The sequence below is a fragment of the Plasmodium knowlesi genome (assembly GCF_000006355.2).
Source record: "Plasmodium knowlesi strain H genome assembly, chromosome: 12".
NCBI lineage: Eukaryota > Apicomplexa > Aconoidasida > Haemosporida > Plasmodiidae > Plasmodium > Plasmodium knowlesi.
In genome coordinates this window covers 1,745,571-1,762,111 of record NC_011913.2, presented here as the reverse complement: position 1 = coordinate 1,762,111, position 16,541 = coordinate 1,745,571, and the positions used below count along the sequence as shown (strand labels likewise).

Here is a 16,541-nt window from a genome sequence, read left to right as displayed (position 1 = left end):
AAAAAAAAAAAAAAAAAAAAGTATAAAAAGATTAATGTTAACAAAATTTGCTTAAAAAAAGGACACGAATTGATAGAAGCAAGATGCCCCTTTTGCAACCACGATGTTAAATCTGCCAGGAATGAATAACCGGTAAGGGTAATGGCCTACCATTTTGTCTTCCGCTAATTTGTGTTCACCTATACTAGAACGAAAACTCAAAGTGGGGGGTTGGAAATTTTATAGCCATTTCATTAGGTGAGTAAGAGGTGAATAATTTCTGGCCTGCTAGAAGCAGGCACAAGGTGGGAATCATACACGAAAAGAAAGAAAAAAAACTTAAAATTCAAACGTGTAGGCGAAGCCAAAGTGAACGTGAAAAAAGTTAAATGAATTTAATCGTTCCTTGTCTTCCCTTCTTCATTATTTTTTCCTCCCTGAGAACATTCCCCATGAATTGCCTAGCTACAACGCAACATCACTATTTTATATAAATTACAAATTCTACTAAAAATGTCTTACAGAACAGCTTAGTTTTTAGGCATTTTTTTTTGCTAGCCAATAACACATGTATTGGTTTCCTACTTGGCGTACTTTCCATCCTGCACACAGCAATTATTTCCTCTTATGAACAACGGGAAAAGTTGAAGAAATTTTTTTTATATACTTCCTGTGTAAGTAATTTCTTTAATGTACCAACTAGCTAACTCCTTTTCTACATTCCGTTTGCTTTCCGATTGACATAAATTTGCTGATGCTTGCAGATTTACACCTGAAGCATATGCTCTATTTTTAATATGTTTATGCGGAAGGAGCGAATTTGCTTGTCGCTCACATTGTGATTTAAAAAAAGGTTGTAACGTTGCTAAAGGGAAGAAAAGGAAACAAAACAAAACAAAATAGAAGAAGAGGGGGAAAAAAAGCATAAACAGAACCATAAGTATATATATACATATTTGTATACTTGTTTATATATACGTGTGTACACACTTGCGCGCATGTACTAATAACCACGAAGGAAGCACAACCGAGGCGCTTAAAAATATGGGTTAAATAAAAAAGGAAGATTCACATTAGCGGCTTGTATAAGGATAAACGTGGAAATATAGCCCTAGACGAAGATACGACTGTAGAGGAAAAAGTGAACAGATAAACGTGTTCATAGATCAAAGTGTCTGGTGACCTTTATCAAAAAAAAAAAAAAAAAAACTTGTCCACGTATCCATTACTACACTCAATTTTGTTTACCTTAAGAATGAACTTGTTAATAGTATTAAGTATCTTAGGCCTTTTGCCCCTGGCATTTGGCGACAGTTCTACTAAAAAAAATTCAGGTAAGGACAAAAAAAATAAAAAAAAATAAAAAAGACATGTCCCCATGTCAGCATGTATGCAAGCATGTGTTGTACATATAAGTGTATAAATATATTGAAGTGAAGGTGTTTGTAGCTCCTCTAGGAACATGCCCCAGGGAATGTTTCAAATAAATCTTTTTCTCCATAGAACCAAATACTGATCCTCACGTGTTTGCTCATAAAACCGCTACACGGAGTTGTCTACATGCATTATTCTTGCAACTGAAATTTCATCATTCTTTCTGAAAATGCTTTCCTAAGTGTGAGCAAGTGTGCTTTCGAATGAACCATGAATATGCACTGCCCATGTATCGCTTAAAATCAACATATAGGCGAGCATATTCCTCCATTTTCTTTCCTGTGCATCCTTCGTGGGTAGATAAATGTTTACCGTTAATAGTAGCGTATTACCAACTCCACGTTCTCTTCTCCCATCATGCCAATTCAGGGTACGAAAGTTACTTAATGGATGATTTCTGCGTGGAAATGAATATCCATGTCCTCGTGAGTGCAGAAGAAAGGTATGATAGGCAATATAGCTATTTGTTAGCTCGAAGAATTGCAAACATAGCGTTTAATCTGGAGAACACTTGGAATTATTTTTCATATTCCTTTTTTGATGATAAAATATTGTATACAGATATGAGACGAATGGGATATGAATATGACATGTTAGAAACATTAACGAGATTTCAGAAAGATCACAAACAATATAGTATTACAGAATATAAGCATTCAAATGTATTTGCATCCTTGAAGGAGTATTACGAAGAGTATATATTAAATAATCCCCAAATGAATTTTTCCAAAAATGTTATAATTATTAGTAAATTTTTTGGAGAACAGGAACTTTCGGAATATTCTGAAGAATTTATAAATTATATAAGAGACATTAGAAGTAAAAAATTGGGGATTTTTTTTTACTCAGACAATTCTGAGAAATCCAGGGAGCGCACTTTTCAGATTTCTGAAATGAGTTATCATAAATCATCCAACGCTCCTTTAGCATATTTCTTTGGTAACGATGTTGATATTGCTGCTACTGTCAGTGTAGAAAGATTTTGCTATGCTTTGGAATATGGTGGAACTTGTGCAAGGTATAACGATTGGTCTGATTGGAGTGGTCCTTGTGAATTTAGAAAAAGACAGAGAACCACTCCCATAAAAGTTACCCTTGAACCTTATATCATTAATAAGGATCACTACGTTGCTCATTGTAGAAGCCTTTTCAACTATGAAGTAATAATCAGGGAGGATTATAGACGCGAGTGTACTAACGAAATATACGAATGCAGAGGAATCTGTGATGAAGGCTATATGTTCAAACCGCGCGTTGTAGAGCACGAAATATTGGAAAAATATGTCTCATGTAATGATTTGCCAGTTTGCACACATGAGCAAAGGCTAAAAAATCACCATAGAATATATAAGGAATTAACAAAAATGCTCAATAGTTATGCAGAAGATCTGCGTGATGAAGAAATACTGGAACGGAAGCAAATGAACAAACCATATAAAGGGGAAATTGGCGAAGAGGGTGCTATGCCACGAATTGTGAAAGAAGCAGGTGAACAACTAAAAGAAAAAACACGCTCGATGATAGAAAGACAACACCTTCTTATTAAAAATCACAAACTTTTGCTTCAGCATATAGACCAGGGAGATGAGGTAAATATCATCGACAATTTTGGAAAGTTCACCATTGTGAAGAAACCCGCTCTGGATACGAGCAAGATGGAGGTAGATAGAAATGATCACGCAAGTTCTAATGCTGCTACTGTAGGTGAGGGTACCTCTAATAAGGAAAATGAAAAGGATCAAAGCGACAGTAATACCGTAGAAACTGCAAATGCGGACATTGCAGGAAAAATTGATGGGAAGAAAGCGGCGGAAGGGGGAAAAATGGAGAATGGGAAAGGGGATGACGAAAATGCTAAAGAGAGCATTAACCAAGAAACTAGTCTCAATTCTGAGAAGGAGAAAAATATGCAGAATGAAGAAGAACAAGAGGAAGAGAAAATTGTGCAAGAAATCCTCAAAGACAATAATCTTGACAAATCAGATGAAATGGCAAAGGTGCATACTATTGACACTGTGGCAACAGATGGGAGTACTGTGGAAATTGATTCACCGCGTTTGTCAAACGGGGCCAATTTGCCTAATGTGGAAGCTGCAGAATCTACCATTATTGAACCTATAATCATAGAACAAAATGACAACATAAAATCTCAAATTGGTGGTGGTAAAAATTACGAGGTAAATTCAAATGATTATGTTACATCTGATAACGCTGGTAATGCAATATATAGGGGCCCCATGGAAGACGCATCTCAGGGACATTCTGGAGGTTACCATAATAATTCACCCGTTTATAAAAACACACATAATGTTAGAGACGAATTGACTGATAAGCGTGAGCAAGAATTACATGAGGAAAGTGCTGCCCAGAGAAGGAGAAGCGAAACGGGTTCTGATGTTGAAAGTATGGAAGATAAAATAACTCATGTGATAAAAGACGTGGAAGGAGCAGGAACTGAGCGTACAGTTGCACCAAAGGAAAGTGCACAGAAGGAAATAACGAAACATGGTGGTGTTGAAGAAAGCGCTAACGAGCGATCAGGCGAAGGTGCCAATGAACAATCAGATGAACGCGCCAAAGAGCAATCAGACGAACGTGCCAATGAACAATCAGATGAACGCGCCAACGAGCGATCAGACGAATACGTGAGGGAAGAAGCGAATAAAATCAGCAATAACAACGATGAAGCTACGACAAGAACTTATCAAGTAGGAGTAAAAACGGAAATGACTACACACCAGGGAGGAGAAAGAGGGGAAGACAATACGAGATATGCTGGAAAGGAAGGAAATATAAATGATGAGGGAGTGGTAGCGGGACAGTCACAACATAAACAAACTAAGGAGGTAGACTTAAATGGGCAAGTGGGAGATAACGGTGGAGAAGAACATAAACGTGGGAACCATGACAAATCGCTAGGAGATTTCTTAATTATGAACCACATTCCGAATGGCTCGAAGGAACAGTATGAACTGCCAGAACTGGAAAGTGAGAGAAAAAAATCAAATGAACACACAACAGAATTGCATGGTGAGAATTATGGACGAATTAGTGGACATGATAAACAAACACATGATACGGATGGAGACATAGAAACAACTACACAATCCCATGCTGTACATGAAATGGAAGAAAAGTCAGAAGAGAATAATCATTTGGTAGAATCCGCCATTCCAGATGGAACAAAAACAGAGGAACATCACATAGCGAGTCATAGCACGGATGGGAATATTTTACAAGGAGAAGGAATAAGAGCAGATGCGTTGCACAACGAAGGACAAAGTAAATACCAATTTCAGGGCAAAGAGGAAAGCGAGCACCAAAGTAAACAAGCAAAGAAGGAAGGAGAAGATGGAAATTCTGCCAACGTATCCAAGAACCACCTAGTTAATGCGGATGAGACGAGTCACATATCCAGTAGAACAATTAGCGAGCACAGAAATCTGGAAGAAGATAATGAAGGGAAAGATTTTATGCGTGTTCAAACAGGCAAGGAACATTTAGTCATTGGAAATAATGGGGTGGGTAATCACAAAGTGTCAAGTGAATTTACAGGAGGAGAAATAATATCAGGTGATGATACAGAAAGAGGAAAAGTACCTGAGGAAGAAGTAAATGAAAATCAAAAACCCTATAAAGACATAAGAGAACATGTAGGACAAACTGATATGAACGATATTCATCCAGCAGGTAAGAACGATGAAGAAAGCATTGTGGAAGATAGTAATATGAATGATCCAGAAGAATTAGAAGAAAGGCTGATAGAAAACAGAATTATAAATCATAACTTTGGAGAACATGCGGATGCACATAATGGTGAAGAGGTAGATGAAGTACCAATCGAAAGGGAACAGGAAGAGCAAATAACTAGGGGACATACTGAAGGAGAAGAATTATCTGGTAATCACCCAATACACAATCAAGCAAAAGAAGAAATTGAGGAAGAACGTAGAACATCCAAAGAACATGTGGCGGAAGAATTGGGGATAAATCATGTCCACAAGGAACAGGATGTACAGGAAGAATCTGTAAAGGGAAAAAAAAAAGAGGATAAAACAAGTCTCGGTGGAACAGAATTAGGGGAATCATCCAAAAGTGATAATTTGGTGGATGAAACAGAAGGAAGAAACGAGTTAACCGACGAAGTTGCTCCAACGCATGTAGTAACAAATGATGCGGATAAAGTGAAAGGGCATCATTTAGTGAATCCAATTGTGAGAGAACATTTAAACGATGTTGAAAGAGGAGAGGCAATACTGGGTGAAGCTGCTCGTGAACGTGAATTCCTGGATGAAATTGCAGATGATCAAAAAGCTGAGGATAAAAGTAAGGATGAAGATGTACATGGAAGTGCAAATGTAGCTGAAAGCATAGATGTAGATACTCATAAAGAAATAGAGAAAAACAAAGACATGGGTGAAAATAAGCAGGAAAGTAACGATATAAGTGTTATCACTGATGTGGTTAAAACGAAAGATGCAGAAAAAGACAAAACCAACGGAGAAAGGAAGGAAGTAGCTGAAATTAAAGGAGACCATATGGATATAGTTGCCGATATAAATGAAGGGAAACATGAAGTCGTTGACGAAAGTGATCGTAACGATGTAGACAAATATGCAGACATAGGTGAAAGAATGAATGTAGTTCAAAGTGAAGATGAGGGTGAACCTAAAATCACAAAAAACACTGGTGATAGTGCAGATGCAACTGAAGATACTAGTAAACATGACGGCATTATAGGAAAAGGGGAAATAGGCGAACGTACAGACGTGGATGAGCACATAGATATAGGTGAACATACAGAAATGGGCGAACATAAAAAAGAAGGAGAGCAGGACGAAGTGGGTAATTATGACGAAGTAGCTGAAGTTGAAGGCGTCAAAAGTGAACACATCAAGGGGAGCACGGAAGAAGGTGAGACCATGAAGGATACACCTATCGATTCATCCCGTGAGAGCAAAGGGACGGAGAAAAGCGAAGGTTTTGATATAAACCAGAATCTGCATGAAGATATCGTGAACCCCATTGATGGAATAGTGGGGGAAGAGGCAAAGAAAGAAGAACTGGAAGGCGCTAATACACATTCTGCACACAACAAAAAGGGGGAAATTACTCCAAAGGAACATGAAGTAGTAGACAATTTAGATCGAAATGGTGAAAATCAAGAAAAAGTGGAAGATAAAAATGAACAAAATTTAGATTATAGAATAGATGATGAGAAAAAGGCAAACATATCACCGCATGTACAAACTGAAGTCAGTAAAGAAAAAAATGAACAAGTGAATGAAGAAGTAGAAGACATATCAACAACAAATGGCAAACAAGAATCAACTGGTAAAGTTTCAAGTGCAACCAAAATAGACACAGATTTTACAATTACACAAAAGAAAACTAGTATACTGCCAGAAGAAGAATCGGAAAAAATTGAATCAAAGAAAGAAAAAATTGACACAAAAAATATAAACGAAATAATTGATAATGTAGTAAATACATATGATAGTAAAAGAACGAATAGTGAAAAACAAGATTTTGTTAGAGAAAAATTAGGCATCCTTGAAGATTTTGTGGAAAGTACCAAACAAGTGGAAGGGGGGGAAAATGAAAACCCATACAAGTACTACTCAGATATCAAAACTGTCCATAAGGTATTTTATAAAAAAGATTCCCAAGGAAAATTAGAAAATGACAAATATCTTATTGTTGGTCAGAATAATTTTATCATAGATTCGGATGATACCAAAATGCCCTTTCCCCCAAATATGTACAAGAGGGTTAGTGAAATCCTCAAGGACCAGATTCAAAAGGACGTAATGAACACGTTGAATGCGGATGAGGAGGCTAGAGACGAGGCCACCGAGGGACAAGAAAACGGGGACGGGGACGGAAATGATAGCGCACATGAAAACGGAAGTGGGAACGAAGGTGGAGACGAAAATGGGAATCAAGACGGACGCAGGGAAAGCAAATTCCAAAACAGCAAAACATTCATGTACGGAAGCGCAACCGTCTTCGGTGGTGCAGTTGTAATTATTGTGTCCATGTATATTTACAGATATGCACAGAACTACGGATTCACGAAAAAGGACAACACAAATAACATCGAATACGTGTTTACATCGGACGTTCCGATGAACGAAGATAAGGGCCAAGACATAGCGTGCGGACAAAGTGCCTATTTTGAGGAAGGCTGGTCGTAGGGAGACACTTACACAGAAGTATATGTATGTACATATATGCCTCAGAAATCAGCGAAGTAGCGCTCTGTCTGGAATTTCGAAGCTACAATTTTACGGGGAAACAGGGGAAGTACCATTCCCCTTCCTAGGGGGAGAAGCTAATGTTGGTTGAGATTACCACAAGGTGTATTTCACGCAATTTACACTTTGACGAAATAATAAGCGGGTAAAAAAGACGCATATGGGAAGGAGAAAAAAAAGAAAAAAAAGTCGGACAAAGCTTGGCAACATTTGGCAAAACATTCTTATATTTTCTTCTAATGTAACATGGTGCATATCCTGAACGTTTGAATTGAGGATATTCTGTTTATTGGTAGTCCTCGAAAATGCTTACGGAGCTGAATGATTGCTCCGGAAATGCGTTCCTCGCGTGAACAAACGGACATTTATGCTTGTGTAAAAAATTGGATATGTGCATACATGGATACATGCATATATATTTATTTAATGACTCATTCATCTATTTTATGAATGTCTTTTTTTTTTTTTTTTTAAACTCAAAAATAAGGCAAGTAGTAGCAAAAAACGAAATTGAGCATTCGTCCAATCCGTTCTTGGCCATCATCGCCAAGCGATAAATGCAGTAACTCAAGGGGAAAATGACATTTTAAAATTGCGTCGCTATTTTTGTATTCGAAAATGCCTTCTTTATAATATCCTTACATGCCACTGCTGTTATATAGGTCAGATAAGACTATTCTCCACTTGAGCGTAGGTGTAACTCGAGAATTTTTTTGTTTCTTTGTTTTTCTGTTTTTTCTTTTTTTGTTTTTTTTTTTTTCAGTGTCCAAATGTGTATATTAAGTGTATCAGAAAAAGCATGTACCTGTGTGTACAGGAAACTTTTCTCTATAATATTTGTGTGTACTTACACTGTGCCTTTATATTTACCATTTCGTTTTCTCCACGGCAGAACAGCCATTGCGCATAAAAAATACACGTGCTGTAAGGAACGCCCAGAAAAGCGTGTGTAGCACTTTTTTTTTTTTTTTTTTTTTTTTGTATAGCTAAATTTCCCCAAGTGAAGAGCTCACATATGCCTTAACTGATTAAAAATTTGAAGTTAAAAAATTTACTTAAAATGATTTATGATTAATCTGTGTAAAGTTCAATAAAACGTTCGTGCGGGAGCAAAATTACGCATGACGAAATGCAAAGTTCTTTTTGCAACTAGGGCATGCACATAAGATTTAAAATTTAAGGCGGCGCATTCATGTATGCAATGCGCTAAGAGGAAAAGAAATTACAAAAAGGAATGCGAATTGAGTAACGACAGATTTGTAAATCACAGGACATCGTTAAAATTCGGTCATCCATGTGCAAATATAATGTGCGGGAGGATAGTTATCTTAAAAGTGAAAAAAAAAAAAATGTAAAAAATATATATATATATAATAATAACTGAACAGAAACTTCAAAAAGACAGAACAACAATTAAACAAAGTCAAACGCAAGGGAAAACACTGACCAATCGCCCTTCTAACATTGTAGTAATCCATTTGGGCTATTTTAGCACCTGTGAATACACACATCCATGTAACATGCTCATACAGAAATCCTTTTCGCTCGTTCCAGCGGAAGACAAAAGCTTGGAAAAGTAGGCAACACGCGCCAAATGCGCCCATACATATATAGACAGTCATTCCCATAAATGTTGCGTACCTAACGCATCAACGTGTAAACTATGCACAAGAGCGGATACACAATTTTGTGCAATATTTCCCCTGCTGAGTCTGCACACCTGCATGTAAAATATGATGCGTGTGTGAATTCCCCTCTACTTTTCTTTCTTTATAGCCTTGTAAATGAACTAGCCCAATCTAAAAAGAACATAAGGAAAATACAAAATTATGGAGCAAAGGAAAGAAGCGCGGACAGTTCTATTCATAAAGATTATGTCAATCAACAGGTAGAAAAGTTAACTATCACATCAGTTGGTTCGAGGCAAAATACAAATACAAGCGAAAAGGATAAATGGTGCAGCTTTAGGCAGAAGAAGAATAATGCCGACAAAGGCTTGCTCACCTTGTCCCCAAAATATAAAAAAAATACGTTGAATTGTAGTAAAAATGATAAGGAAACCAGAGGGGATCCCTCCACTAGCGCGAAGTTCGATTTGTCCAGCATCAAAGAAAATGAACTTTTCCAACGGATTTTTAAGACGGTTGAAAGAGAAAATATAAAGTGTAAGAATGAAAAATTAAAAAGCAAAAGTGAAAAGCTGAAACATTTGAAAAATAATTTAGGGAACCAAAATGAACATGTAAAAAGAAAAAATGTGAATGAGGAAAATAAAGACCAATTAACAGAATTAATAAGCGAATTTAGAAAAATCCTGAGTGATAAGAAAAAGACATATGCCACATTAAAAATCAGGACTAGAAGTTTTCAGAAGGAACGCGCGTCTTTCCCCCCTTTTCCTGATAATGATGTCGAATACTATAACATGCACTACAATTGCAATGGCAGAAGTTTTAAAAACGATTCATGGGAAGAAGATTATGAGAAATCCAAACAAAGGGAGAAAAAAAAGGAGAATACGAAAATGCAATGTATGGGATCTCCCTACCAGAATGGTCAAGACAGAATCGCAAAGGGGACAGCTCACAGGAGTAGTCACAACCAGAAAGGATGCTCTGCCATCAGGGTTAACCAAAATCGTCTAATAAAAGCAGAACATGGAAATGATTCTCATTATTTCACTAAACGAAGTAATACATTCCCACAGAAGGAACAGCGAAATGAACACACTTACCGTCAATTTGAAAATCCATCCATTATGTGGGAGAAAAAAACTGTGAAAGGCAAGAAATTGCCACCCAAGTGGGAGGAAAAGAGCAGTCGTAGTAGTAGTAGCAGAGGAAATAAGTCACAATGTCAATATTACATACGCTCTTGTAGCAGTAATTTCTCTGTGCCAAGTAGTAATAATCACACAGAATGTGAAAACAGGCTCAGCGTTGCCTATCAAAAGGATAAAATATGCAAAAAAGACAATGACGGCAAGAAGGGTGGCAACCGACGTAAAGACAATAATGGGAAAAAGAGGGGGGTGGAAAAAAGAGCCAACACTCTGGATAACAAATTATGTAATTATAAAAATAAACGCAGTCACACATGTGGGCACATTTTTCGAAATGCTTATACAACCAGAAGAAGGGCAACAAAATATAAATTGCTCCATCGCAGACTTCCTTTAATTAACGATCATATGGAGGAACACAATTCCCACAAATATGACAACTCCTGCGGTAAGAAATTCCAATACTTAGCGGTAAAAAAGAGGAGGAAAAAAATAAACATGACAATTTTTGCGAAAAAGCAGATAAAAAAGCATATGCATGAAGCAAGTGGAGGAAATTATACACTAGAAGAAAAGTCTCCTATTATGTCCCCAAGTGAATATGCCAACAGCATAAAGGATGACTACCATAACTATTCACCAATTAGGTCCATTGAACACACGAGAGAAAACTCAAACGGTTGTGAAGATGATCAATTTTACCAAGACATGTTTATATCCTGTGAGAGAGAATTAAAAAACCACCTATGTAATTCCAATAATGAGGATGAAAAGAACTCAAGCCACGTTAAGGAAAGCAATAAAAATGACATTTCCCGAAAAGACGTGAATAAAATGAACGATTATGTAATATTCCCCCATAATAGTAGTGAAACAGGTAGGGATAGATTAACCACAAATGGCAAAGCAGGTGATGAAATGAACGAAATAGAAGCCGATGTGTGTGTCCCTAAAGGTGAAGACCAAACACAAAACACAGGTGTAGATCCTGAAAAGTGGGAGAACGCAGGGAACAGTAAAATAAAAATACAAGATAGAAGGATTTTAAAGGAACAGACTTCATTTAATTGTGAACAGAAAGAAGAAGCAAACTTAAAGAACTCGAACGGAGAAATTGCGGATCTATTAAGCCATGCAACAGGAAACGCAATAAGCAGAAGAAACACAACAAGTAACATCCCCTGTGAAAGAGAGCTTGATGGAGATTTCGATGAACCAACTGAGCATTTAAAAAGAGAAAATACATCCATTATGGGACATAAAATAATAGCAAACAGAGGCACACATAATATATGGAAGGACCCCAATCCAGTTAAACTAAATAAAGAATTATCCGAATTACCACATAGGGGAAAAGGCATAAAACTTGGAAAGCAGAACAAAGAAGGAAATGCAAATTGCATAACTACTGACCTGCGTGATGATACACAAAACCATGTACTCCCTAATCAACAGGGTAACAACCGGGGAAAGGAACATATCCTCCAAGAAATACTATCCTTCTACACTCGATATAAAAATAAATTAAACTTTCTTCTGCAGGAGGAATATAATTATTTATGCAGGTTAAGGGACTACGTTAGAAAAAATACTCAAGAATCGGAAGAAATGAATAAAGATGATTCAGTCGAGGGAACTTCCACACATGAGAATTGCGAAGAAGAGAATGTTTTAATTAACGAACTTATGAATCAGATAAATAAATGCATATCGAAAAAGAATGTGTTACAAAATTCGTGTGATGAGGGAGACGTTCCAACAAATCGGATTAAAAAATGCCATTACAGAAAAGGAAAAGAAAATTTTATTTATTATTTATACAAAGACGATGCAGATGTGCACCAAATTTGTATTCAAACAGACGAAAGAATTAAGCAAATTAAGTATTATCTAAATCAAAATCAGAAAAAATGTTGGGGAAAAAACCATAGTACCAGTAGGACAGAAGCTCCTTCCTTTGGAGAATGTTCACCAAGCGGTTCTTCATCAAATAAGAGCGAATTTTTTTGCAAAGACACTTCAGTAGAGTGTAACCCATCTGATTGCCCTTTTGAACGTGCAGACATGACCAATCTGCGTACTGTTGGGGAAGAAATGAAGCATATGAGGATAAGAAAAAGAAACCTGCCTTCATGGAAGTGCTCAACATTGACAAAAAGAACGCGCAAAGAAACCTTCATTAGTACAGCAATGAATAAAAAAGTACTTGTGCGAAAAAATGGAAGTTTGAAGAAAGACAATTGTTCAAAAATAAATTTTAAATACCAACTGCTCCACAGAATTAAGGTGTCTAAATATCTCCTACAAAATTTTACAAAATTGGGAGGACATTATAGAGCCAGTTGGAATTATCTTCTAAGGGGTTTAAAATTTGTAGGAGCAAATATCCTTCACCATTGTGATAAAAATGAATTGCATTTTAAAGGGTCCCTTTCTCTTTTCAATTACAAGTCATGTTTTTTGCAGCACTTCAAATCTAATACCTTTTATTGTTACATTTTGTGTGAGAAGAAAAGAGGCAATTTTCGTAAAAGGCTTAGCAATGCCCCCAATCGAGGAAGAGAGCTAAATTATCAACATGCAAAAAAACTTGATCAAAGAGAATACAGTAATTATTTAAGTTCTACAGATTGGCACACAGTTTGGGAGAACAATAAGAAATATCAGAATGTCGAAAGGGATAGGAAAAATAAAGAGGGAAAAATATTCACTATGCCGACCCCAATTTGTGAACGCAATATTCCTATAACAGGAACGAACACGAACTTTAGCCACATCACATTTAGCCCTGTCTATGCAGGGGAATCGTTTACTAAGTCGCCTATTACTAGTAGTGTGATGAAAGACTTTAATAATAGTATCCCCTGTAGTTGGGGGAAAGATATCACTAAAAATGAGAGTGATAGTTTCTCTTCGACCAATTTGAGGTGCAATCAGAAAAGCACCCCCGATTTGTGTGGCACCATGTGGAAAGGAAAAGGCAACACAGAAGAAGGAGCTACATGTGAGAGTTTTATCCACGGAATTTCTAACTCCAAGTGGGCTACTTCCACATCAACATATATTACACGAAGGGGGGCAAAAAACAATCCCCTTAAGAATGATACCCCCAAGGGTATCCCCCTACATCAGGGGAAGATAAATTTAAACACAGCCAAGGCTTGTCACGTAAATCCTAATTTGCTAAGCGATAAGGACAAACGGGAACAATTGTATGATAATACTGCAGATGGGATAGACTGCATGCAGTCTGCTGACGCAATAAAATCGTTGGGCATTAAAAACTGGTCTACTATAAATGGTAAACTTATATGTGAGCAAAATAATCCATCTGAAAAGTACTCCACTGGAATAAGTCACCACATAGGAGGTGTGCAAGAGGAGAATTCTGTTTCATCAAATGAAAAAAATTATCTGAAAAAATTGATCCCTGTAAAACACACCAGCGCGCATTTTAAGATGAGTGATAAGTGTAGAAAGGGGGGAGAGGATGCAGAATGGTTAATCTTCCCAAGCGAGGAACGCACTGTAGAGTGTCCTCCACGAAGTGAATGCTATATTAATGTTTACGGAAATAATTTTGATAGAAATGAGAGCTTGGGGAAAAGCAAAAATATGTACCGGCTAAATTGCTCATATGATAAAATTGTAAATTCACTATGCACAAGCAGAGGAAAAATGGCGCAAGAAAATGTTGGAAAGAAGAACAATTGCAAGAAAGGGGAAAAATACAAAAAGCAACCCGATGTAATTAACGATGAAGAGGATCAAAATGGAAAAGTCAATCTGTCCAAATTATGGGTAGACAATTCTAAGGAAGTGAGTGAACAAAACATAGATAGCAATACCCCCAATAGGGGGAACGACATCCCACGTGATAAACTTAATGTGAGCAAATCGGATAGCAGCTCTACGCCTGAAGCAGTGAACAAGTACTATGTAGACTTGCACAGCAATGGTGACAGTCACTCAAGGTATAATATAGGAGCAAAATTAAAGAAGAAGAAAAAAAAAGCAAATAATATTCCACATGTTGAGAGGGACGAAAATGAAAATATGTCCATACAAAATGTAAATTTGTTGGAAAAGGAAAAAATAAAAGGGAACTCCCCTGAAAAGGAGATAACACAAGGTGAGAGAGATGCAACGCAAATGCATCATATCGGAAGGGATCGCAAAGGAGTTGGCACAACCATATGCTCCTCACGTAATAGTCAACAGAACGGACAGTTAAGTTCACCTTTCGATGCAACATATTGTAAGTATAAAGGGGGAAATGACCATCTGGACAAACATTTGAATTTTGAAAAAAGGGAAAGTAACAATTTCTTCAACGAAGCAGTGGATATATCCCACAGTATCATGCAGGAAGAAAATTCCAAACCGTTCAAAACTCATGGGGGCATAAGTCAAAATGAGGTAAAGACAAAATGGGAGAAACTAAAAAGGAGTGATTATAATCTAGAGGAATACACAAATTTCACAAACTCTTTAAACGGAAGGAGGGAGGAAAATTATTTTTTCCCATCAAGGAAAGAAAAACACAATTTGAGAAAATTAAAATATGATATCAGCGAGCATATTTACGGAGACATGCCTGTTAATTGGAACCCATACTCGAGCACCTCCCAAAAGGAGACAATTTACGGGAAGGAATGTACGGCGCAAAAAGTAGAATCACCAAGGTTGGTCCAAAATGACAAAAAAAGGGAAAACGCCCCCATAAGTGATGAAAATACACTGAACAAGGAATATTTCGAAAAAATAAACGACCATTTTAGCCAATCCCATTTTAGCGATTTTTACAATTCGAATAGTTTTTCCCAAGGCTCCAATTTTGCAGAGCAGGATTGGGGCGTAAGAAGGTACAGCAACTCTTGTAGTATCTCCCATAATTTTATTAACACAAATAAGTTAGATCAAATTATTGAGAAAATAAAAAAATGGAATGAAGACATTTCAAGCAATGTAAACTATGTACAGTGCTTATTTTGTGATACGTATTTATTCAAAGTGGAAAATCATCACGATAGGGACATACTGAACTGTACGATAGACGAATCGATCAGGAGAGAAAAATATACTTGTGCCATCTGCAAACATAAAATAAGAACGCTACGTAAATACAACGATGAGGTTAAAATTGGAGAGCAGGTTGTTGACACACAAAAGGGGGATTATTCTGACGGAAAATTAAAGGATGGTAAAAAATATATCCTTCACAATGCAGAGGGTGCAGTAGATTTTTTAAAAACGGAAAAATTAGAAAACTCACTTATTAACATCACTTGCTCTGGGAGTAATAAAATTTCCACCTCCATCCGAACGGATGCATCTCTAAACAGTGATATTCTTAAGAACGGTGACTACATCAGCGGAAGGAAAAGTGAAAATGGAAATGTCCTCGGTGAAAATTGCGGAAGTGATGACCCTCTCCAGTTTGCAAATTGTGGCACCCCACAGCAAGCACTTTCTTTTGACAATAGAAATTTGAATTATCCTCGCGATTTTGCGATTTTTGATGATACGGTTGGGAACGGTTCACGTGACAGCAACATAGATTCGAGCCTGTTCCGTTTTGAGCAGATCCATCCTAGAACCCCCAGCGACAGCGATAGCAGCGAAGCTATTGACAGAAGGAGCACCAGAAGCAGTGTCAGTGGGGAAAACCTAGCGCACACATACTCGTTAGACAAGGGAATGACAACACAGGAATGGGGTAAATTGGACTACATGGGCGCAAGTCAAGGACGCCAATTTGAACACACACATGGTGAGGATGATAATGATGCAGACGTCGTCTTGATGAGAAAGACCAGCATGGACACACAGAACCCGGAGGAGTTACTTAAAAATAGAGACAAAACAGATGGTGAAAATTGGACGAACGAAAATGGTGCAAATGTAGAGAGAGAAAAAAAAAAAAAAGGGACCTTTGACGGAGAGGTCATTTACAAGTGATGAATTGCTCACCTAAATTAGACTAATCTTTACAACTACATTTAAATGGAGCACAGGAGATACAGGAAAACAAATCGCACGCTTTCGCTTAAGGAGCCCTACCTGAAGCGGAAATATAAGCACCAAAA

General features: G+C 37.2%; 2 protein-coding genes across 2 annotated transcripts; both read left to right on the top strand.

Annotated features, from left to right (window-relative positions):
* Positions 1 to 1,234: 1,234 nt before the first annotated feature.
* On the top strand, positions 1,235 to 7,610 carry PKNH_1239700 (TRAP-like protein; the record flags this gene model as incomplete). The annotated part of the gene is made up of 2 exons (XM_002260411.1): positions 1,235 to 1,313; positions 1,783 to 7,610. 2 exons carry the CDS (start codon positions 1,235 to 1,237, stop codon positions 7,608 to 7,610), a joined length of 5,907 nt encoding a protein of 1,968 aa, XP_002260447.1.
* Positions 7,611 to 9,190: 1,580 nt separating this feature from the next.
* PKNH_1239600 (conserved Plasmodium protein, unknown function) lies at positions 9,191 to 16,413 on the top strand (the record flags this gene model as incomplete). Its single annotated transcript, XM_002260410.2, has 2 exons — positions 9,191 to 9,246; positions 9,447 to 16,413. The coding sequence occupies 2 exons, from the start codon at positions 9,191 to 9,193 to the stop codon at positions 16,411 to 16,413; spliced, it is 7,023 nt and encodes a 2,340-aa protein (XP_002260446.2).
* Positions 16,414 to 16,541: the final 128 nt, after the last annotated feature.